We start from the raw sequence: 26,701 nt of genomic DNA, 5'->3' as shown, positions 1-26,701 counted from the left end.
TTATGACAATTGAAGTAGTGACCGCGAAGTATATTGTATGATTAACTACGAGTTGGCTAACGACAGTAGGTCCGTCTAGTTATCCTTGATGCGGTCAAAATCCAGTTCTCTTACTCCGACCCGTTGTTTCTTTTCATTCAAGCTACAACCAAATGGATTCAGTGACATGCACCGTTCTCACAGTCGTAATGTTTCAATTAAAATGTCAATTTCCTGTTGACAATTGAGGTCTGGTTTTCCTTGCCATCGGTAATCCGATATATTTCAAACGCCCCCACAGCGAGAAGGTAAAATGTATGCCCTCCTGCGTGACACTCTATATATTATAACTAGACCTCGTATCCCTGTATCGGCGGAAAGTTCGCTCTGTCGCTCGGAGAGGCATACAATGGCACGGTGTCTGGTCGGGAGATTACTGCTGATAAACATTCTGTTTGGTCTGAGTTTTGGCTTCTTTATCGAGGTAAGTAATTTGCAGCACATTTTGATGTAAAAATTGCCCTTTTACAGAGTCAGTCGGAACTACGTCCCCGGTCAACAGACCACGGGTCAACCGATCATATCCCGGTCTCCGGGTTTTGAAAACCTCCCTGTAGAAGGAGTAAGGAGACTTCGAACTTGAGGCTTCTTCGCCATGTCCCAAGACTACAAAAATCACAAACGATGTCGAGATAAATTGCTTGTTCAATTTGTTTCTCATAGTTTCGGTGGTTTAGAATTCAGTCTCACCAGGACAAAAACGATTTGACTTCGGAAGTGACGCCTGTCGGGTTACTTTATTCCATGTCTAGTTCTCGTTCTCTGCCGACATTCAAACTGATTAAGTCCGATTTTCTGGCGGTTCTTCACTGCGCCCCCTCACGTGTCTGTCGACATCCCAACTTTGTTTTCTCTCCGTTCGACCCACATCGACCGAAAATAAAATAAAAGTACACTTCTTAAAAAGTCCATTTCCAGTCTCTTTCACGCGTGATGTCTTTTCTCCACAATAACACGGCCGCCGCATGCAGAATTTTCAACATACTTTCGACGAATTCTGAACATATTATATATGCGCTGCACCGAACTTGCAGCTGTCTGCAAGATCTTGGCATGTGCTTCTCCAAAGGTTGAGCAGCAGCAGGCAAACACCATAGGCAGCGGTTTTGAACAACTTCTGTGTATAATCTATCATGTACTGGGTTATGGTAACTGATGTGGTTCATTACAGCTCGTAGTAGTCACCGAAGGCAGCAAAATTTGAATTTGAGATCGTACGCTCATCCAAATGTAGAGACTTCGGTTAAAACTTTCGCCCGAACTTTAATTTCCATTAGGAAACCTTTAAATCATTTTTGTTCGAAATCAGTAACAAAAATCAGTGATGACCGTGCAAAATTATGTACGAGAGAAACAGGTTTAATTTTGCGCCGTGACCTCTAATTTTTTTATGATTTTGAAAGAAGATGCTTTAAAGTTTCCTCGCGAAAGTTTAAGTCTTCCGATTTTGAGAAGTGTCCTACTTAGTGTTAAAGGATGAATTAAGAGTGTTTTTCTTCTCCGACGTTTGGACGCGTGTTGTTAATTGTCAGGGTCAGACAGTGAACGAACGAGGAGCAGGTGGAGGGATAATTCATCAAACACTAGCTGGATACGTCATTAACTCAAATTATGACCTACTCGTGTAGCGCTCGTTAAATTCTTGCGACATCGGTTTTATTACAGCAGACTTCACTCCACCCTTCACAGTTGCATGTGCATGGCACAAGGTTTTCCTCTCAAGGTAGTTCGCGTCTCGAAAATAAAAGACTTCAACTTTTTTCAAACTTTTCTCCAGCAAACTTTCAACCATTTTCTCTTTCAAGATCAAGAATAAAACTCACGTGTCACCGTGCAAATATTGGTAGTGAAGGGACAGATTATCCAATTTTTACCGATATTTGAAATTCAAAATGGTGGCCTTCCGTGTGCTGTCTCTATTAGGAGAATAAAATACCCGATTTTCAGGAAACTGAGGTGAATGGTTTGTGTGCTACGCCATGAGCTGCAAAAAAGGCCCAAACAGCGGTGTGACTCACAAATTTAAGGAATATTTTCAAAGTTGTGATTTTCAAACCGATAGACTGGCCGCTTTCGTGTCGACTTTATCGACACGTTTTGTTTGTATTTAATGGAGAAAATGTGTGAGAATAGGCACACGTGCAACTTTAAATGATGAAATATCATAAGCTCCGGTGGTCGGGGAACTAGTACTGCCAAGTTACACCACACTTTGAAGAGAAAGTAACCCTCCATGCCTACACACTGGTTCACTTTCACATCGGCATATATCTATCAATCATCTCCCACCAAAATGACAGGAACCGATAGCCGCCATGAATTCTGGTTTGGTATCCCCCCCCCCCCCCGTGATACTTGTTGCTATGGCAACTGAAGTACTCCTTACAGGCCACCGTCGTCACGCTGTATGGAACCCGTCTACAGGCTTTTCACTGAGGGCGCGATTTATAAATAAGAAACGACCTGCTGCGAGGGTAGTAGTACAAGACAAACATCGGTACATGAAAACGTTATATACATGTCCATAAGATTAATTGTTAAAGTACAGTTCCCCGACCACAGGCCTGAGGATAAATAAATGAGTGAAAATCTAGTTTTTGAAATATCTAATAAAGGTAGGGACGCAACTTCGTGAGTCAAGGGTGTTTGTTAAGGCATTTACAGTACAAGGAGACTACTGTCTATCGTTCGGGCATGGAAATTATGCCTCGCCGAGGTATGAGGTATTGTAGAGATGGAGAAATGGATTATTTCCTTTTTATACTGTTAATTGTCACGATCTATGAACGCAAAAACTTTCCGTGGTTTATTATTTGCAAGGACTTTCAGTTCACAGAGCAAATAAAAGATCAAATACGACATGTATTTCTTCTTGACAGAGAAGGGATGTCGACGTCGTGATCGCGAAAAGGGCTGATACCGACAATGAAGACGAGGAGCTTTACATCGGCTACGATGATGGCGATGATGACAACGGAATCACGAAAAGGGCTGCCGAAGAAAGTAAGTTCTTTTGACAAAGACTTTGCTTACTATCTTGCTTGAATGTTTTCATACGATATCTTTCACTTCGCAGTTCTGAAATGGCGGAACAGGTGCTGCACACTGATTTGCCACGGTGTAATAATATGTGAGTGGGAAAAGTGTCAACAACCTTATAGTCGAAAAACTGTTATAACAACCATAGACCCCCCGAGAACGTTTTTCTCGGGGGTCTATGCAACAACTAATTCCATCGCACCGAATCGAAGTAGCTGATCAGCAGAAGACTAAACATGTGATTAATCTTGCCGTCAGCATGCAAGTTATGTACTATGACAACTCGGGGCTGCTGTTTGAAACCTATACCCGGCATTTGAATTGCTCTCTGCATACAATCGTTGAGACACTCAGTACTCCAATTCTATATATACTTGCCAAGCAAAACCGCCGTCATTCGGTCGGGGGGAAAAGGTCGATGAATTATTTAATACGGAGGTAGATCATTCTGCCAGGATTTTCTCGATATTTTTTCTTCGTTCAGGTGCATTCACCGAGCGGTCATTCACATAGACCAAGTTGCCTTGGATTCAGTGGCATTACACACAGCCATAGGCAGTAGAAGCAATATATCTCGCTCAGTCAGAAATAATAGACGCTTGTATGACAATATCAAAACACGAAAAACGGCATATATTACACTTTGACAACCGCGTGACGCCGGATGCATGATCACTGTCAACACCAGATAAAAAGTACTTAGAACTGTCACTTTATTCTTATTAGATTAGGATGTGTAATTTCACTGTTAATAGTTTAATTTATATTGTGATGGTAGCATATAGCAATAAACAAGGACAACGTAATAGATAGAGAGACAGGTGGGCTGTCAAAAATTAGAGAAATAGACAGATAGACAGACAAATAGATAGATAGATAGATAGATAGATAGATAGATAGATAGATAGATAGATAGATAGATAGATAGATAGATAGATAGATGGATGGATGGATGGATGGATGGATGGATGGATGGATGGATGGATGGATGGATGGATAGATGGATAGATAGATAGATAGATAGATAGATAGATAGATAGATAGATAGATAGATAGATAGATAGATAGATAGATAGATAGATAGATAGATAGATAGATAGATAGATAGATAGATAGATAGATAGATAGATAGATAGATAGATAGATAGATAGATAGATAGATAGATAGATAGATAGATAGATAGATAGATAGAATGGCCCGTTGAAAACTCGTGTACGAAAGGAGATTGATAGATTGGCTGACAACTCAGTGGTTTACATGGAAGACAGACAGACAATCAAGCAGACTGGCATGCACATTAAGATAATAAAAAGATGCATATATGCATAGCAGAAGAAAGATAGCGTTCTTAATTTTTATCAAGTTGTGATTCAGAGTTCGATTTGTGCAGACAAGTGGAAGACGGTGCCATGACGACGTTAACGGGCTTGCGAGAAAGCTACTTTTTTTCTTTATTGTTTACGATAAATATGATAATATAATCAAATCGTTGAAGATTGGGTTTTACTGATTTTCCGTTTCTCAAACATGTATGCATTTTTCATCAGAGCCGACAACGACATATTTCTATCTTCTGAACGACGACTCTGGTCTGACCTGGGAACAGGCCAACCGTTACTGCATGGACCGGCAAGGCAGGCTGGTCACCGTGTCCGACGACAAGACCAGGGACTACTTGGCTGGCTGGATTCCCAGAAAGTCCTCGGAGGAACTGTTTTACCTCGGTATGGAATACGATGACCGCAATGATAAGTGGCAGTACTATAACAGAACAGAGGCCAGATACTTCAACTGGGCTGAAGGAGAACCCTCTCCTACAGGCGATAAAAAATGCGCCGTCATCAGGCAAGATTTCACCCTTTTTCTTATAAGATAGAAGGACGGACTTGTGAGTCAATAGATGAATAAATAAATGAATAAATAAATAAATAATAAACGGAAAATAAATAAATAATTATAAATAAAGAAATAAAGAAATAAAGAAATAAATTATTCATCAATTTATTAGTTGGTCGAGCTTTATGTTATGCATTTGTTTATTTGCTTATTTTGTTTAATTGTTTATGACTTATGAGTGTTTTCGAGGAATTTCTGATAGCATAGTGGCTGATTTGCATATAGTGCATATCAATAAATAATAATAATTATTTAATTTTATGAATAATTTGTATTGCTTTTCGAAAATTTAAAGAGTAGTGGCCGCTATTCTTTGATTGCTCTAGGAAGAACACCTCTTATATATTTGTGGTTTATGTAGAATATTGTCAGACTGGGTTTTTTTGAATTTAAGCTCTAAAGTCTGTCCTTTCATGATCAGCGGTGTATTCCAAGTTTTTCTATTGTGTTTCCACATCATATAAAACTTGCAATAGTAGACACTGTATCACTCGCACATGCGCACAAGGCTCAAGCGAAGCAATACACCATCGTGAATACAATCTTCACACTCTTAAGTCTTTGAATTTCTCCTGTTGCTTTCTTCCAAATTACAGTTCCAGCAATGACTACAAGTGGCTTGCTCACAGCTGCGATGTAGGGCCGGGATACATATGTCAGTTTGGTGAGTTCCTGCAGATTCTCTGGTGTTGTAGCACTTAAGTTTGTCATCGTATGAATTTGTGTGTCTTTTCTTAGTTTGAAACACTGCATTTAAAGTAAACGCTATGAGCCATAGCAAACACGTACCACGTGATAACATTGAGAGTCGGAGACAGAAATGGGCAGATCGATTGATTGATCGATTGATTGCAATTGATTAGTAGGCAAGAGAGGCAAACAGAACATGACAGACAGACGGACGGACAAACAGATAGACGGAGACAGAAACAGAGATAGAGAAAGACAGGGGGTTTGGGAAATGTTTAATGTATATGACATCACGTCAAATCATGGGTTCACTCTTATTGACAGATTGTAAACGTGATCCGTTTTGGTGTGTCCGTGGAACTGTCCGCCACACTGAAGACACGTGTTCGTGCGATTGCAAGGCAGGTTGGAGGGGACTGTTCTGCGACAGTAAGTGGTGACGTGATTTTCATGTTAATATTACAGTATAGCAAATTTAAAGTAAACTTTTATTGTTCCTTAGCCTAGAAGTCAAGTGATTACATGCACGTCATCTTCGCCACCACCACCACCATCACCATGAACATCATGGTTATAACCATCAACACCATCATCGTCTTAGTGGTTATGATCATCAACGTAAACGTCATGACTATCATCTCAGAAACAGTAACCATCATTACAACAGCGAGAATCTCCTTGTTGTTTTTTATGCTCCTAAGACTCAACGTAATGCCCTTTGAACTTTGGAGATCGCGAGATAGAACGAAGACGAATCTACACAATTTTGCATATGTTACATTATGATATATAGGTAGCTTGCGCCTCGAACCTTCATGAGGGAAACCTTTGCTCCAATCCTAATGGAAAACTTTGAATAGTTATAAGAAATAAATGGCTCGTCTTGCAAATTTAGGCGCTAGATGATCGAAATTACATGAGATTTATCTGTGTTTTCATTCAAATGGCATCCATGCCTATAGTATGCTTTCTTCATTTGGAAAAATCAAATAATTAGCGTGATTTCCACACGAAATGGTGAAAACCTTTATTGCTGACTCATTTTCTTCAAAATGGGCCGATTTAATCAGCAAGCAAGCACAGTGCTGTAGTTACTATAGAATTGAATATTTTATCTTGGGTACATTCTACGTATACCTAAATTGTATTGTTCAAGGAGCAGATGTGGACTACATTAAGTTTTGCGTAAGAACGATAGCACAATGCAATACACCAGGAATAGTGTTACTTGTAAAGATTGTCACTTAATTCTGATCAAAAGTTGCCAATATGCAGGTGCCCAAAGGAAACATAACGGTCGATTATTTTTAACTGCCTTTGCCATTCGGAGATAGTGCGGGGTTGACGGATAAGTCTGTAGCTTTGCATATAGTTCCTAGGGTTGTGAGTTAAATATATTATCGTAACTTTTGTCTTTCAGTTGTTGTCGATCCAGTTTACACCTACAACGGCGCATCCGAGAAAGCCACGTTCGACGCCGCCGAGGAGCAGTGCTCCAAGCTGCACGGACAACTGCCGAGCGTTGCCGACGAGAAGTCCGTGATCGGACTGCAGGCTTACGTTAATAGGAAGTCATCTTTGAAGGGCGCAACGATGTTGATCGATTTGAAACTCAAAGGCGGGCGGTGGATCGACAGCAGGAGACAGACGCCGGACGTTTTAAATTGGAAAGCGAACGAGCCCCAGGCCGGCAAGGAATGTGTCGGAATCGAGTGAGTACCGCCATTTTAAACTTGAAGAACAAAGGTACCTGAAACACTTGTAATTTCGAAGCCAAAGCGGCAAATTACATTGACTGAACCGTTTTTCTCGATATCTTTACTTTAACACTTTGTTAAGTTTGTTGCGCACAGCTATCTTCAATTTGATGAAAGTGGCTAGGCTTGAAAGAAGGAGGAGAAGAAGAAGAAGAAGAAGAAGATTTTTTATTTTTTATTTTTCATATGAACGTTTATTACTAAAATTAAAATCCTGTACAGAAAAGTATATATCAAATCAATTCAAATTTTGAGACGAGAAGCATAAATGAAATCAGACAAATGCGTTATAGCAAATGATGGTCAATTACTGAAAAACTAAGCAAAGTTGGACTCTAAAAATCCAGCAACACGGCTATGACACTGAAGCTGAAGCGAGACGGAGAGAACAGGTGAAAAGGCAAACAGGTAGCTATATCACTTGCAACATGGGGAAAGAAACCAGGTTGGAATTAAACCTGGGAAAAAAACACAATTTTCTCATTGAAGGCAAGATGCAAGGTGCATGAAAATTCTCCACTTAAAAGAAGAAAGCAAAACAAAGTTCAGAAACAAGAAAACAGCAACAGAAATTTTCAAAGAAAAAGAAGAAGAAGACTGTCAAAATTGAAATGAATAGGCACTGAACATTTCTATCAGGTTTGCATGACCTTGAGATGTCAGTCTTCAGACGCGATGCTATAGTATAGCATTGGTCGCTTCTGAAGATTTACTTCTTAAAATGGTAAAGTTAATAACACTTCACCGTGCTGGGTTTTTTTGGTGAAAATCTTAAACGTATTTTTTCCCATGGAGTTTACATTTGAATATGAAATACCGGTAAATTTAAGACAATATGTCTTTGTACCAACATTTACACTGTGACCCCTGATTTTCATTGTTGATTTTGAAAGCGAAATGAATAGGCACTGAACATTTCTATCAGATTTGCATGACCTTGAGATGTCAGTCATCAGACGCGATGCTATAGTTATAGCATTGGTCGTTTCTGAAGATTTACTTCTTAAAAATGGTAAAGTTAATAACACTTCACCGTGCTGGGTTTTTTTGGTGAAAATCTTAAACGTATTTTTTCCCATGGAGTTTACATTTTGAATATGAAATACCGGTAAATTTAAGACAATAAGTTTTTGTACCAACATTTACACTGTGACCCCCTGATATTCATTGTTGATTTTGAAAGCGAATGATTGAAAATTTTCTCGAGTAAGTTTGAGAAGACGTTTATAAGTCTTTCACGTTCACATAAGACTGTATATCTATAATCAATCCCTTCAAATAATTTCTCTTGATCTTGCATAAACGTTGGTACACCTTGCGGTCATTGGCAACATATTTTCGGAATAATATAGTGCAACATTATTTAATTAAACACCGGAATATACTTACACTGTGTATTTACAAGTAACACGCCAAAATTGACACAGCATCAACAAAATATCATCGTGTGTAGGTTTTCACAAAAAACACAGAATATTCGAATTTTGCAAACGTTTAAAATAATATTAGTTGTATTGTATAGTGTTTAATTATGTTTTCTTAATCGTAATATTTTATGACAGTGTTTGAGGTGTGACAAAATGAACGAATGTGACTTTATCAACATTTCTGATAGAATGAATTCTCTGTTTCTTAATTCATATAATATTGTAAGATAGCAACGCCTTAATATATCTTTCAAAACCCATACCTCGACAGCATTCTCTCTGGCTCGCTATCTCTCTCCTTTCGTCTGTTTCACATTCCGGTACCTCTTTGATTATTTAAGTCAAATGTTATTGTATATAAATGATAATGTAATTACAAAATTTACAAAGAACTGGTTTTATCTTTCTTTAGCACCGGAAAAGATAACAGGTGGGTTTCTTTGGACTGCAGTGAACCGCAGAAGTACGTCTGTGAATTTTGTAAGTGCATTAAAACATCGTTTTACTGTTTATTCTCGCTTGAGTAAACTTTCGTGCGTGTTCTCTGGTCGTTATTGAACGCACTCATTTAAATCAGGTTAAGCGTCTGCCTGTCTGTCTGTTTGTGTGCTTGTGTCTGCCACGGTCTGTCTGTCTGTCTATATCTGTCTGTCTGTCTGTCTGTCTGTCTCCTCTCTCTCTGTCTCTCTCTCTCTCTCTCTCTCTCTCTCTCTCTCTCTCTCTCCTTCCTTTACCTATTTAAACCCACTCCGTCATTCGAAGCAAACCATTAAATATTATTATATTGTGTCCTCACAGCGTGTCGCAAAGCCAGGGAAGACTGGTGTGTACATGGTGATGTAATAATCAACTCCAAGGGTACATGTAACTGTCGATGTTGGCCGGGTTCATTCGGAGACTACTGCGAAGGTAAACCAAGATATTTCGTTCTAGTCCTTGCTTTTTATGCGCCTCGAAGATGAGACTTAAACCACCCAATATTTACCGATATTTAACATTCAAAATGGCCGCCATCCCTGCGTTAGCCTTGGAGCTGGCCCCGCGGAGGGGAGGGGGCGATGAAATACCCGAGTTTCACAAAATTATTCCGGTCAAAACTTTACGTACTCAATAGGCCTCATAATGAGCCCCAACAAGCGGTAGGCCAAAAAAATATTGTAAAATTTTGAGTTTGATAATCTGCACCCTTGGCAAATTCCACCATTACAACCTTTGAGTAGCAGTAGTGGAGATGGTAACAGACGAAAAAGCAATTCGATGCTTTTGAACTCAGGATTTTCAAGAAGCCGACACTCTATATGAGATATCTGACTCAGCTTTATTAAAACGCTCGAAAATGAGTCCAGTGAAGCTGCCGATCGCAGAAATGATTTTAGAAAGCGTCAAACTTCGTCCTCTTGTGGCCTTTTCAATTGTCGGTCACATTTTACCTTTAAGGCAGTATGCGCCCCGAAAGTTAAAGACTTAAACTTTTAACGTAAACGTTCCGTGCAAATTTTGTTACTTGAGAAACAGACTGCTCAAGGTTTACCAATTATTTTAAGAATTGCAAAAGGCCGCCATCCCCTCGTTAACTTTTTGGAGAAAAACAACCGAAATCAACCGAAAATTTTCGGTTTTCGCAAAACTCAGACAGTGAATAAGATTTTTCTTACGCCAAGCTCTTTAAAATAAGCCCCCACAAGTGGTAGACTGACAGATTCAGTCGCGTGCGGGCGCTGCGGCGCACTGCGACCTACGGCCCTTTGTGATAAAGGGTCGTAGATCGCAGTCTGCCGGAGCGCCCGCACGCGACTGAATATTTCAGTCTACCACACGTGGTAGATCAGAAAAGAATTGAAAAGGTTTGAGAGTCCAAATATCTGTCCCAAAGCGTCATTCTAACTTGAATGATAATGAATTGAAACCATGACAATGTTCATCATTAAATTCGTGAAATAATTCATGAGAGATATCACTGCTACACGTATCACATTTCACAGAGTACGACTATAGCGAAGTCATCCACAAGACCCTGCTGTTTTACGAGACACAGCGCTCAGGTATCCTTCCGCCTGACAACAGAATTCCCTGGCGAGGTGATTCGGCTCTGATGGACATGGGACGCAACGGCGAGGATCTCACTGGCGGATGGTATGACGGTAAGGCCAAGACTGAAAAATAGTGGGTCTCACGTGGAACAGTTGTACAAATCTCCATAAGGGAGTAAACCTGAGTCACGTGAAAAAAAAAGATTAAGCCCGCTTTACTTAGACTTAGACTTTTGCGTAAACTTTCCTCGAAGAAGCTTTAAATCAGTATCAAAAATAAAAATTAGGATTCAACTTGAAATATTCATACCAAAGAACAAGTTAGCTTAAAATATTGATATATGATATTCATCATTTTGTTATCTCGGTGAAAAAAGAATAAATTTTCGATTTTTAGAGAAATGAGACTGTGAAAAATTGTACTCCAAGAACCTCACATTTTTTTAGCTAACAAGAGTGGCAGATTAGAACAGTACAGTTGAAGAATGACTGTCAGAATATTTGTCCCTAAGGCGCACTGTACCGCAAAGTGTGCCACATTTCTGACCCGCGACCTAACATGTCCTCGCATGTGATATTTGACCCCACGCTACGCATTAGCGTTTTCTCCGCATTCTACCACCGACGGTGACACAGTCAGATGTAACACGGAAACAAGGCAACTACTGTGTTGATACTTAGTGACAATCACGAAACCAGATGGCATTAATTTTTATGTCATATTATAAAGAGTTAGGACTCATGTTAAATGGGGGCTGACCAAACTGCAACAATCGTTCTTGGATGAATTACAATTTTCAGATAATTTACATCTTAGTCAATATAGCACCAGTCTGATATTAAAGATATCTAGTGTATTACTTTCGAGAAACGGCCCTATATCAGGAAACTTTTGAAAGGCGAGATAAGTCTTTTAAAACCGGAACTTGGTGCCCTTGCGGTCGGAGGGACTGTAGATAAATCCTAAAATTAAAATATGACATATCTTGTACATCTGAAAACAAGGTTGCAAAGACTCATATTTTGGTTGTACTATACTCAATATCCGGTCCATTACTCAAGCTTGAAAGTGACCTACTTTCCTCAGACGAAATCAGACGATACCCATACAAATGTGGGGTGCACACTTGGGGATAGGTTCGGTTAGAGAGAGACAGAATAGGCCGGAGACAGCTTTTCCTGTTATGTGCACAAAGAAATCCACTCTCTCTGTTTTTCTTCTAAGCTGGCGATCACATCAAGGTGACCTACAAACACACTGCCACGGTTTGGAAATTGGCATGGTCGTTTCTGGAGTTCAAGGACGCCTACGAGGAGGCTGGTGAAGTTGATTTTTTCTACCGCTGTTTAAGATGGGGAAATGACTACACCATGAAGTTGCACACTAAACCAAATGAGTTTTACGCACATGTATGTAACAGAAACTTATTACTGATTATCTTCATCGTGTTAACTATCTATCTATCTATCTATCTATCTATCTATCTATCTATCTATCTATCTATCTATCTATCTATCTATCTATCTATCTATCTATCTATCTATCTATCTATCTATCTATCTATCTATCTATCTATCTATCTATCTATCTATCTATCTATCTATCTATCTATCTAATCAATACTCAATATCTATGTATACTACTATGTATTATATATATATATACATATTATTATATCACATATGTATGCGTACGTTTTGAGTATTGAATTTGAATAATATATATATATATATATATATATATATATATATATATATATATATATATATATAAGTCACGTAGATACACATGCATACATAATACTTATACAAATGCATACATATTAATTAAGTATCTTATGACACTAATACAATATTGTCATTTGTAGGTTGCTGACCCAGCACTTGACCACAAGTATTGGGGTAGAGCTGAAGATATGACAATGCCACGTCCTTCCTACCCTGTAAACGAAACACATCCAGCGACAGAAGTGGCTGGTAACGGTGCTGCCTCGCTGGCCGCCTCGTACATGGTGTTCAAGGATGTAGGTTAGTTTTTCCTTTCCTATCTCTCCATCCGAGTCTGTCTCTCTCTTTGTCTGTCTGTCTGTCTGTCTGTCTGTCTGTCTGTCTGTCTGTCTGTCTGTCTGTCTGTCTGTGTGTCTGTCTGTCTAGCGCCCTCTCAAAAGTTTTCGAATGCTTATATTGTCTACGATATTTCGTGTTACACAGATCCTGCGTATGCTAATGAGATGTTACGTCACGCCAAAGAATTATACGAGTTCGCCTATAATTTCCGAGGCACATTCGAAGAGAGCATACCAGAGGTTCCTTTCCTGTGAGTATAAAAGTGATGTTAATTTGTCGGATCTGAATGACACTGCCCCTACCCGCAACCCACCCCCATCCCAGCTGCTGCCCTGCTTTATTCAGAACCTTCATATTAAAAATGATGTGGGCTCTCCCGTGGCTTCAGAAGCAACTTGACCCCCTAGGATTATGTTGATTTCCAAAATTGGCTATTTTTCATTCAGTATTGTGTATTTATCAATTATTAACACATTACATTGTAGTGTTTATTTTACGTCACAATACAGCACCTTGGGACATTTACCGTTGATTAAATTGATTAATCAAAATTACATAAAAGTAATTATTTTATAAATCCTGTTACGTCATGTCGCCACTTTGCACAATGTTACATTTTTTACTCTGCATAATCCATATCTTATGCGATACCAAGTGGAATGACGTCATAGCCTTGTTCAAATCGGAAGTTCCTGATATATGTCCTCATGGGAGCATTTTACATCAAAGTACAGTAAACCAGTTGAAGGTATAATGTCACCTGTTCCAATTTTGCTACAGTTACCATGGAAAGAGAAAATCTATCCAATGAGAGATTTTAAGCGGTTACCTGTTTTTAAAAACAGCGCCCTCGCATTGGCATTTCGGATACAAAGGCAAGCCCCTTTGACCATATATGGGCATATTTAGATTGCAGGTGACTGTATACCTTTAATGTATAGCATTGTGTCACCCTGACAGAATTCAAAATGATTCTCTGTGATAATTATTCACAGACATTCTCACTATTACAGCTCAAGTATGTCTGATGTGAACACGGGAGCCTGAAATGAACCATTTTACACTCTCTTACATTCCTGCACAGGAGTGGCTCGTATGGCGATGAACTGGTGAACGCGGGTCTCTGGCTGTACATGGCGACCGGAGATGAGTACTACAAGGAATGCGCCGAGCGGCATTTCGACGAGTTTGATGTGAAGAGACCCGATCCGCTGTTCACCCGCAACAGAATCAGCTTGCCCGTGCAGGTATACAAAGACCCTATGAGAGAGAGAGAGAGAGAGAGAGAGAGAGAGAGAGAGAGAGAGAGAGAGAGAGAGAGAGAGAGAGAGAGAGAGAGAGTGTGTGTGTGTGTGTGTGTGTAAAGTTTAAAGGCCCCCAACAAAGAAATGTTTCTGGTCAGCGCGCGCGTCACTTGAACAACAGCGCGTCACCCTTTTTTTGTTTGTGGCCGGCGGCCGTGGCTGACACCAAACCAAAATGGCTGAAGAGAAAGAGAAAATTCTTTAGGGGCATGATCAGTGACTGCATGAACAGTATATATGTGACTATTTTGATAAAACTGTAAAACTGACCCTCCTCCATCCCTTGAGGCAAAAAAAAAAAACAAAATAAAATAAAATAAAATAAAATAAATAAAATGCGCGTCGCTGCACCATTTTTTAATGAACGACCTGACCAGAAACATTTCTTTCTTTTTTTTTGGCCTTACATCTTGTTTTTCTGCCCGTATTCCAACATTTTAAACTTGCTTACACATACTCTTCTGTCTCTTAAAATGTTCATCACAGCTGATGATGTACGTCAGCACTGGTAACACCAAGTATCTGAAATCACTGGAGAAAGCTCTAGATCGCTGGTTTCCCGGCTCACGTTATGTGACGTATTCACCAAGGGGTCTAGCTGTCATATCATCACAGCGACCGATAAAGAAATGCGGTAAACTCCAGTTTCCTATTTAGACTACTCTTCTGGTCTACGTTTGTTATGTTTTCAGAGATCGCGTGTCATCTACAAATTAGAATTACATCAACAGTTATATATGAGAGAGAGAGAGAGAGAGAGAGAGAGAGAGAGAGAGAGAGAGAGAGAGAGAGAGGGAGGGGGAGACAGACAGACAGACAGACAGACAGACAGACAGACAGACAGACAGACAGACAGAGGTGACAAGTAGATTACACCTTTGTGCGACAGAATACTGGTGTCGATGGCATTCTTCTTTTAATCAGCAGACAGCGTCCGCCAACTGAGCATCAGACAGCCATTTCAATTTGCTGTATGAAACCAATCACATCGTTCAAAACAATGCAAAAATCGTTCAGGGTTAATACTCGCGTGTTTTGTCAGTGATATCACAAGGTAACTTTACCTACGCCATTTTGTTCTCATCAGCGGACTCAGCGTTCGTGGCCTTGGTTGCCGCCAAGCATGGCGTCAACTCACAGAAGTACATCCAGTGGGCCAGGCAGCAAGTCCACTACATTTTGGGAGACACGGGAAGAAGTTTCCTGACGGGTTTCGGGAAGAACCCGCCCGTACGTCCACACCACCGCAGCAGGTAACTTCCGTTTAATTTGTTCAGTGCATTTATGTACTTCGAATGTTCCCTCTGCTATCTTTCTACTACTGTCTGTCAAGGATTGCTCTTTAAGCCGAAAGCGACAAATTTGGTAGTATGTCATTTTACTTGCTTCCATATTTCAATCAGTTTTAAATTTTTATGGTTTATTTTCACCATTCACTTCGAATTTGAAGGAGTATTTTGCCATCGTTTGCATAATAATAATAATAATAACAAGGCAGTATTGCTGAAGGCAATGAGTACTTGGGCCGTGATAGAGTAATTTTGAGGACAATATATACTACTATTCAAATATGGTCTTGAATTTCCTCCTGTCAATAAGGCATTTGATTAACTGGTTATTAAACGAAGCAATGGCATGACAACGGCAAAATATGTCTGGCAACTTTTGTGGAGTTTGAGGCAGGGGTTCTCTATTTATAGTGGAAATTGCTTAAACTCCTCAAATATTCAAATTACAGCAAATTTCTTTTGTTCTTGATGGCAGATGTCTAATATTTAGATGGGCATATTTAGATTTCTACCCTATAGTTATCCCTATATACCAAAAATCGGACATCTAGCTCTATTGGCTTGCTCAGAATTAGATATGCGCATAATTAATGAGGTACAATATGTGGTGTCATAAGGTGTCCCATCATACCAAATATGAAGGGTGTAGCACTTGTGGTTACTGAGTTGTGGACAAATATATATATTTGAGGTCAAAGGTCATTGAGGTCACATGACATTTTGTCAAAATAATTGTATTGCTAAGTTATTCCTATATACCAAAAATCAGACCTCTAGCTCTATTGGCTCGCTCAAAATTAGATATGCACATAATTAATGAGGTACAATATGTGGTGTCATAAGGTGTCTTATCATACCAAATATGAAGGATGTAGCACTTGTGGTTACTGAGTTGTGGACAAATATATATATATATATATGAGGTCAAAGGTCATTGAGGTCACGTCACATTTTGTCATAATAATTGTATTGCTAAGTTATTCCTATATACCAAAAATCAGACCTCTAGCTCTATTGGCTCGCTCAAAATAAGATATGTGCATAATTAATGAGGTGCAATATATGGTGTCATAAGGTGTCCTATCATACCAAATATGAAGGGTGTAGCACTTGTGGTTACTGAGTTGTGGACAAATATGTATATTGGAGGTCAAAGGTCATTGAGGTCACGTGACGTTTTGTCAAACAAATTAACTTATCCCTATATACCAAAAATCAGACCTCTAGCTCTATTGGCTCGCTCAAAATTAGATATGCGCATAATTAATCTGGTACAATATGTGGCGTCATAAGGTGTCCCATCATACCAAATATGAAAGGTTTAGCACTTGTGGCTACTGAGTTATGGACAATAATGTATATTTGAGGTCAAAGGTCATCAAGGTCACATGATATTTTGTCAAAATGTCTGAGATATCTGCGAGAACCGATGGACTCACTGATGGACTCACGGACGGATATGACCCAATCTATAAGCCCCCTGGACTTTATCCGTGGGGACAAAAAACTGGTCACTGCATCCTTTAGATGAATACGATGAGAAACTAATTTTTTATTTTTCTTGGCCTTATACATGGGAGTCTATGGAAAACTGCCTTATACATGGGAGTCTATGGAGGTGTTAATTAAAAAGTCCTCTAACACGGCCAAATTCGATCGCCTTGTGAAACAAATCGACGTGCATCTGTATGGGGTTGGGTACTATTCTTGTGCAAAGTTTGAAAGAAATTGACCTGGGCATGTCTGAGATATCTGCGTGAACTGACGGACGGACTGACATGACCAAACCTATAACTCCCCCAGGACTTCGTCCGTGGGCACTTAAAACAACGCAACAGTTATTACAGCTACACCGGCGGTAGGTTCATATCCAGAGCCCCGTACGGTCTGCCGCCGTCGCTTGAAAACAATCTCATAAACCTGGCCATAGGGCAACTGTGTATGGGCAGCTGGATGCTTGACTTCACGGAGAAGGCGAGCTGTCACGTTCAAGCTCAGGATTATTGTCGATCAAAGTTCAGTAAATTTACCTTACCTAGATGAAATTTTGTCTATAGGCTGAAATTTCGCCGAAGTTTGACAAAATTACATCGATTTTTCAGGTTCATATCCGACATTTTTGAGTTTTGAGTGCAGACAGAAATAAGTTTTGAGGCAACATGGCTGCGACCCCATGTTGACCCCTAGCCCTGCGTACGATGCTATGTGCTACAGCTAACACACAGCATCGTACGCAGGGCTAGCGAGAGAGTTGCCGACATCGACGGTTATTTACGAGAAGTGAATAAAAGACTGTCATTTTTGGAAGCGATCGAGTAGCTGAGGTAGGCTGGGATACGACTTGGGCCCAAGAACGCTGAATTTCGGCAGTAATTTGGCTTTTTAGGTCAAGTCCCAAAATGGATTTGAAGTCACCGACCCGGTGTACGGGTCTTTGCAGGGCTGTGGTGAGCGGGGCGATTAGCTGTAGCGGAACACGCAGCATCGTAAGCAGGGCTAGTTGACCCCAAGTGAAAATGTGTTCGCGATCAAATCTTCCTATATTTTTTTCAGAATTTTCGACAAAATCATTGCTTCTTAAATCTTTTGTAAAATATAAAATACTAAATAAAAATTCGATGTGCCATGTCTCCAGATTTCTAAAATATCGTTAGTTGACCGTTCGACGGAATACTCATTTCGCAAACTTGTGACGCAGTTGAAATTCAATTCTGACTGCCAAATAATCTTAATGAGACGAGATCATTCTAGACATCCTCCAAATTATCCAACCATTCGCGTTAGAGTTCAGCTCGCTTAGAGTATCATAACATTCTTCGGCCTTCGTTTAGATCGACCCTAATCTCTCCCATTTAGGAAATAAATACACAAGCTACCTTGACAAAACTTCGTGCACCATCCAGGACCAAACGCACTACAAATCTGTCTTGACGTCATCATCTCCTTATATGGTAATCGGCATACCGTATTTTTTAGCAAAGGAGACACAGAATACGTCGGAGTATTCAGTTTTAAAACGTATTACATTGTGTGATGTTGTCAAAATAAGGTAATGTTACTGCAGTGGTATAAATTACAAAACACAAAAGTTCAAATCAGTTTATTTTGGACTGGCTTTATCCAACATTTCATATTGTTTCTTATGCCAGATTTGACCACGTGCTTGCTGGCGACCCCTTTACATGCAAATTTTGTGTCAAATGGTGTGTTCTCCTGGAAAAACAAACGTAGGATTTCTATATGAAGGAGGCGAAATTTGCCCTCAAAACTCGAAACCACCCCTTTATGGGGTGTACCTAGCTATTTTGAACGAGCTTCTCGAATCTGCAGCTCTATTTCGAAATGATGGTCTGGTTTTCTCAGCTCAAGGATAAGTGTTCTCCATCGCTGTGGGCATTACTATTCTCAACTGGGGGTACAGTTTCCAGTCGTAATGTTTTTCATTGTGTCCAGGATATAAAACCTGTCCTTTTCACACTTTTAATTTGATTAACACTAGTCCACATCTTGTCAGCGATTAAACATGTTTCAAGTTTAAATGTTAAATTCTGGTCTCGAGCCCTCTTGTTCGACCAAACTGAAATTACCCTCCCACTTTGGCTCGTCCGGTGGGTGTAGCAAGGGTCGTGCCATCGCCGGGAAACGGAGGGTGCATTAATTGTTGCATTTCGATGCACATTTTGATTATATTCAGAAGATTTGTGGCAAAAACTCAGATAGAGAAGCATTAATATTCACATCTCACTTATTCAAGACTGGCTGAGAGCAGCACTTCCATTCAGTTAACATGATTACGCCATTTATTATGCCAAGAAAGATGAAGCCAAGACATTTTGCCCTCCCTGGTCTCAGCCAGAAATGGTTATACCTTACAGAGTTTTTTCCCACGGAATGAAAACAAATGTACTTGGGCTGAGGCCCAAGTACAATAATAATAATAATAATAATAATAATAATAATAATAATAATAATGGGTTCTTATATAGCGCACATATCCACAAGTACATGTGCTCAAGGCGCTTTACAATTATTATTACCCCTGGTCACTGGACCTAATATGATACCACTCAACTCCCTGGGGCGAAAACTACAGCTCACATGTGCAGCCGATAAGCGCAGCAGAGCTAAACACACACATTACAACCACTGTCCTACTAGGTACCCATCACTCCTGGATGGGGAGGAGCAATGAGGAATAAAGTGCCCTACTCAAGGGCACAACACCATGGCAATGCGGGGCTCGAACTCACCATCCTGTGATCGTGAGTCCACTGCTCTAGCCACTGGCCCATGATGCCTCCCATGGCATGACGGCAGTTAATAAAAACGTGTGTGTGGCTTTGTCTCTGTCTGACCAGTATCTTTGAGCCTTTGCGTTTTACTGGCATCATATTATTCGTAATGTCTTTAATTATCCTCTGCCTGTAGTTCGTGCCCGCCTATACCGAAGCCGTGCGGCAGGGCAGAACGCGATTCAGCGGACCCCAACCCGCACACCCTCTACGGCGGATTGACAGGAGGCCCGGATGATAGAGACAACTTTTTTGATCACAGACGGAACTATTTGCAAACAGAGTGCGGTATCAATGTGGCGGGCTTTCAAGGAGCAATTGCAGGTCAGTTTTCATGTTTAAAACTTGAGATAGTCATTCTGTTGCGTTGTTCAGCAAGACTGCCTCGCATAAAATAGTTTATTTATTTATTTATTTATTTATTTATTTATTTATTTATTTATTTATTTATTTATTTATCTATCTATCTATTTATCAAGAACAGACACTCTAGCTAAATGCTGGGTCATAATCTTCCAAGGGGCCAAATTAGAGTCATGAAAAGACACACACGAATACATACTGTACATAGATTGTATACATACATACATACATACATACATACATACATACATACATACATACATACATACATACATACATACATACATACATACATACATACATACATAGTATGTATGTAACTATGTAGGTAGTACAGTATGTATTGATGTCTGTCTGTATCTATGTGTGAAAGGTATTCGTGTACGTATAGGATAAACTCAGAACAAGTTATTGGCTTGATGAGACCTTAATCAAGGTGCTAATAGGTGTGCACAATGGAATGCTAATTAGGCTATGACGACAGAGTTTCACGTTACGGCCACGCTTTTGATATTCGTAATTTACAGTTTTTCATTGTCTACTCTTAGTATGAATACAGTTTGTCTTTCTTCGTTTCCTTTCAGGGTTATCTCACTTCAGAATGATGGAAAGAAGATGCAGCGAACGATTCGGTTTCCGATAACCAAACCAAGCGGAAAACGAATTTATAAGTGGATAACTTGATTTGGATGTGACACGTCAGATCCTTTGGTATTTGGAACATGGATCTGTAGAACGTCTTACTCAAGGCCATTGATGTCCGCCTAAAGTGCACAGTTAAACATTTAAATCCTTTAATTATTTTTGTTACTCATGGAAAAATACTATAAATACTATAAACAGTTCTCAGATTGTTAAATTGTTTTTTATAATTTGTTCATAATTCGACACTTTTTATTTTTACAACATGCGACCAGTTATGTCAGTAAAATCTGTCAAAGAGTGTTGAAAGTTTGTTGAGGGTATAGTCCACGCGTTACAACCTGTGTTTATGTTCAGTAATACTTGCGATGTAACATCCATCCGAAATAATAAAAGTAAAGGTTTAACTTCTACGCCGACATAACGTTCAGAGAGAGAGAGAGAGAGAGAGAGAGAGAGAGAGAGAGAGAGAGAGAGAGAGAGAGAGAGATGACGTCGATCGAGAATGGCCGTTAAAGGACAAGTCGACATGTTCCAAAATGTCTTTGAAGTTCAAGGGGCTGGTTTTCGATTAAAACATGTTTAACGAAACACATGTTCTTATTTTTCCTCTTCCCAATGAAAACTTGATGGCTTATATTGTCATCGAATTCACAAACTTTGAAAGTGTGCAGCAATGTTTATTTTCATCGCCAGGGACAAGGTGACGTGCATGTAGACAAACATTAAGATCATTTCGAGCGTGAAAATCGTTTCAAGTATATACGTTTGTAGATTTTTCATATTTCTGGTTTAAAGTAAATAGAATAAGTTGTGAACTGTTTTTGGTGTTTCCATCGTTCATAATGCATCGCTCCCCGTATACTCTGTCACATGGTTGATCATGGGTTGTCATCACCAGTTCAAGAAATAACTGTTCAGAAAATATTTGATTGGTCCTGTGTCTCTGCATTTTGAGTATCGCGAGGTATTGTCATTTTATCACCACATCAAGATCGAGGAATTTTAAAGTGTGCTAAATTTGTATAGTTAGCATACTTTACCTGTTCGTTTAGATATAAACTTAATTAAAATAGACAAGATTAAGTGAACTTAACTGGCGTCTAAAATGATCAACGTGTCTGTCTATTTGAACAGGTACATTGTGTATGTCTCTATTTACGAATATGTGTATGTATCTATGTATGTATGTATGTATGTATGTATGTATGTATGTATGTATGTATGTATGTATGTATGTATGTATGTATGTATGTATGTATGTGTGTGTGTGTGTGTGTGTGTGTGTGTGTGTATGAATGTATGTATGTATGTATGTATGTATGTATGTATGTATGTATGTATGTATGTATGTATGTATGTATGTATGTATGTATGTATGTATGTATGTATGTATGTATGTATGTATGTATGTATGTATGTATGTATGTATGTATGTATGTATGTATGCATGCATGCATGCATGCATGCATGCATGCATGCATGCATGCATGCATGCATGCATGCATGCATGCATGCATGCATGCATGCATGCATGCATGCATGCATGCATGCATGTATGCATGCATGCATGCATGCATGCATGCATGCATGCATGCATGTATGTATGTATGTATGTATGTATGTATGTATGTATGTATGTATGTATGTATGTATGCATGCATGCATGTATGTATGTATGTATGTATGTATGTGTGTGTGTGTATGTGTGTGTGTATGTGTGTGTGTGTGTGTATGTATGTATGTATGTATGTATGTATGTATGTATGCATGCATGCATGCATGCATGCATGCATGCATGCATGCATGCATGCATGCATGCATGCATGTATGTATGTATGTATGTATGTATGTATGTATGTATGTATGTATGTATGTATGTATGTATGTATGTATGTATGTATGTATGTATGTATGTATGTATGTATGTATGTATGTATGTATGTATGTATGTATGTATGTATGTATGTATGTATGTATGTATGTATGTATGTATGTATGTATGTATGTATGTGTGTGTGTGTGTATGTATGTATGTATGTATGTATGTATGTATGTATGCTATCCGATATATCTGACAAAGATATCTCAAATCACAGTGCAAAAGTATTCTAGATATCAGGTTTAGCCATTCAGTAGACTATTCGAATGTTTATAAACATCTCCTTGGGTTTTCTTGAATTCGTTTACTTCTTTTTACGAAACGGTCAGAAATGTGTCAATGAGAGATTCTAAATGATGGGGTATACAATAAGTAAACGTGACATATTGACCGTTGTTGTTATATGAAAACAGTTGCTGAGGCGCCCCCGGTGGACCCCTATGATTGTGCGAATCGTTGTTTGCCCATTGTTGTTCAATCTATCCGCTAGTAGTATTGTAGGCTCGTGCTAGACTTAGTTCACTTGAAATCGGTGAATTAAAAGTAAAATCATTAGCAATAGTTTCTCCTGGTCTCTTCTATAAATCTAATTAAAATTTGGGAGCCCGGGGCAGGTTTTCCCAGCCATGGAACGCGTGACCTTCGTGGTAGTGCCACATGTGATTCGGGTGAAACTCCCCTGTATAGCATTCACTTCTCATCGCGTGCATCCCACTCAGATGTCTCATATAAAAATTAGAACACAAAAAACATTCACAAATCACAGACTTGAACCAAGTCTAGCGCTCGTGCATAAGGTAGTCTGCTCTATCACGTGATTTCGTAATCAGCGCTGCTCTCTTACGCTACTGAATACAAGTGCACGATCAGATGTTGGAGCAGACGGCAAAGTCCCGAACCACTTGTTGTTCACAACCTAACTTCAGAGTAGGTTACGGTACAAAGAATTACTAAGAGACCTTTATTAAGACAACGAAGTGAGCCTTCAAAGAGACCACGATTTTCTTCACAAAACCACACATTACTGCATTATAGCGAACGCTGTTTACTGTATGCTCAATGAAACGAAGCGGGGAAAAATATTTCTGCGACTCGACATAATGTGATGCAATGTTTCGCACTGTTCATGTATTAGAATGCGCGAAAAAACATCAATGTGAAGACATCTTGGTCTCGTATTTTCTCACGTGACTCACTGTGTAAGAGAAGTAATATTCGTCGTCTGGCGTATGGCATAGCTTAGTCTAGTATTGGAGACCGAAAACTGACCAAAATTTTGCAAACAACCATTTGTCGATTACGTGGTTATAGTACCGCTTACGTAGATCGGCGTCCTGGTCGCTTGGCTTTTCTCGGTAGCACTTACTGGCGGGCCAAGTCACTCGTCTGTGGGCGAACGGAATCACCCCATGATATACGCAGCAATGTAGCACTAACGCGATAGTGTTTTTAAATTTACTCTCTCAGTTTATTTTGTAATATTTTTTTTTGTCCACAGACTTTAATTTGAGCAAGTCTACCGCTTGCACATTCCTCGCTTTCAAATTGCGTTTTAAGTTCGATACTCAATAGTGCCTTGGAAATTTCAGCGCAGTTCTTTGCGAAAATGACCAGATTTAAGGTTTGAAGACTGGATGGAGTTTGGTACTTTCATCGTTTTGAACCCGGTCCACAATTTGAACCTTGCTTTGGAGTTTGGGCGCGAAAGTAAAGGGGAAACAAATGACGTCACGATGCCACCATTTAGTGCGGAAAGGCGCGGGAACTTTGAATGTGACATCGAGCAGGCCATCCTATCACGCTCTGAAGTCGATGTCTTTTATATGCCGCATATTGGAGTGGAGCAACCATACTCAATCCCACCCTCCCTCCCTATTTTAGTACACGACTGGTTTTATCTGGGCAGTTCGATATATTCGAGCTACATACGCTAGCACAAACACTATATTTTTTCACTAAATCAAGGGTTCCAAGTCTACAATTTTGACCAAATACTTGCGTCAAAACTGCATGGTATTCAAACACGGTGGGTAAAACTGTGATTGCGGCAAAAACAGCTGAAAATGTCTACATTTTGTTAAAATCTCCCCAGTAAATATCTACAGTGCCAAACGAAATGTCGCAGGGGTGTCTAGCCGCAGTACTGCAATTGTAATATTCCCATGTGCTCCTGTGTGCATAGAAGGAAATGAGTTGGTCTCGAAAACATGTCTTTTAAAAAACCTTACAGATAGTGGCTTTATTTTGACCGGTTTGTATGTTGTCTTCTTGACTCGGCATGAGGCATTTTCTGAACTTTATTGTAATTGCCAAAATTGCCACCATAGTTTTATCATTTAGACTGACGTCGACAACTTTTTTTTTAAAAAATCGCTGAAATTGATCAGTATTAGAGTTTGACGTCGCAATTTACCTGTAAATAGATAAAGTGTTTTAAAGAACTAGTTGAGTAGAAATAAAATATTTTCTCAAGATTTAAAGAGGCTTCGAAAGGATCATGATATTCAACGATTTGCGCACGGCATAACTTAGGCGAAAAAAAATAAATTGTGCTGTTCCGATGACAACATGTTTTACAAACATAGGCTAGGTAGCTAATAGGTCGGCAGGGATTTTTTTTCCGAAATATTTTTGTTTTGAAATATGCATTTTTCAGGGGTTCAGGGCGATCAAACACTGGCCAAAACATGTCCAGAAAAATGCATCATACACATAAAAAGAATAAAAACATAAAAGACATCCTCGTTCAAGCAAAAATCAAATGCCAAGTAACGAACGCGTGATTTTACGGGTTTTTCCTTTCTCTGCTGTTACTTCCTAGTCCGTGTTTACGTAGCCCTAAAAAGTTTAGGGTCGGCAGGTAAAAATAGGGTAGGTCGGGTTATCGGAACACTGAGAGCACAATGTTTTTTTGTTCGGCCTTATGAGCAATTGCAACAGAGCAAAATTTACTTTCTCTTGTAAGTTATGTTACGGTATCACTATGTGAGATCTTAAATCCCTTTTAAATTCGATATAAATACATGATCTTAATCCATTTTCATAATCTCATAATCCCTTTTAAATTCGTAATAAATACATGGGACCGGGTATGTCCTCGGTCAGAGGAAAGTAGCAGTCGCACGCATTACCAAACATTGTTACCAAATGTATAGATCACTGTCGGCTGATTTTTCAGACCTTGGGTCATGTAATTTCTTGGCTGCTGCAAAAAAAGCGGGTAGGAAAAAAAAACATGTGACTGCATTGTTTACCTATCATAGTGACGCCGCAAAATGATCAATTAATTGTGAGTGGAACTGTCACTATACCGCTGTGTCTAAAAATCACAGAAGCGTTTCACACCTGAGTAAAATCAATTGTTCTGCCACCGCCATCTTCGAGGCACTGCGCCCGTCGCATTGTGAACGATCGCGTCTGCGCGCCATTTTTTACCGTTTGCAGAAATTTGACCCGCGGGCAAGAACAATGGGGTCGACATGGGGCTTACGTATCATGTTGTCGTATTGTTATATAATAATTAGCAATTTGACCTCTCGCTTTCAAGCATCTACCGAGTCATCGTGATTTGCTTTATTCTTGTTCTAATTATGGCACAACGAATCAGTGCCAATGTCCTTTATGGCAGACCTTCTCCAAAATACAACTCACTGCTATTCTTTTCAAAGTCACCACCCCCACCTTTCCCGCTCATTTAATTTTTCAAATTTATGGGACTTTCGGAATAGTGTATGATATTTGCATGATGGCGCAATACAACAAACGCGCTAAAACTGAATGAAACTTTTTTTCCAAACTCTTTGTCGCACATTACTCTTCAATATCGGTGACTAACAAGGGACAACGAAAAATGTCGCCTGGCATTTTGGCCAGTGTATGCGGGTAAAATGGGCAAAGTGTGAATGTCAATAATGGATGATAAAGGTCAATTATATATCAAAATGCGACATGAGGGGTGACATCATTCTTTGGAATTGACGTGC

General features: G+C 39.5%; 1 protein-coding gene across 1 annotated transcript; it reads left to right on the top strand.

Annotated features, from left to right (window-relative positions):
* The first annotated feature begins 308 nt into the window (after positions 1 to 308).
* On the top strand, positions 309 to 21,039 carry LOC139129517 (uncharacterized). The gene is made up of 17 exons (XM_070695152.1): positions 309 to 463; positions 2,919 to 3,042; positions 4,627 to 4,924; positions 5,572 to 5,639; positions 5,990 to 6,094; positions 7,086 to 7,377; positions 9,262 to 9,329; positions 9,648 to 9,758; positions 10,832 to 10,990; positions 12,105 to 12,289; positions 12,748 to 12,907; positions 13,091 to 13,196; positions 14,031 to 14,193; positions 14,737 to 14,884; positions 15,338 to 15,503; positions 19,968 to 20,155; positions 20,779 to 21,039. The coding sequence occupies exons 1-17, from the start codon at positions 389 to 391 to the stop codon at positions 20,835 to 20,837; spliced, it is 2,475 nt and encodes an 824-aa protein (XP_070551253.1). The 5' UTR covers positions 309 to 388; the 3' UTR covers positions 20,838 to 21,039.
* The last annotated feature ends 5,662 nt before the right edge of the window (positions 21,040 to 26,701 follow it).

The sequence above is a fragment of the Ptychodera flava genome, chromosome 3, assembly GCF_041260155.1.
Source record: "Ptychodera flava strain L36383 chromosome 3, AS_Pfla_20210202, whole genome shotgun sequence".
Lineage (NCBI taxonomy): Eukaryota > Metazoa > Hemichordata > Enteropneusta > Ptychoderidae > Ptychodera > Ptychodera flava.
This window is presented reverse-complemented; position numbering and strand designations above follow the sequence as displayed.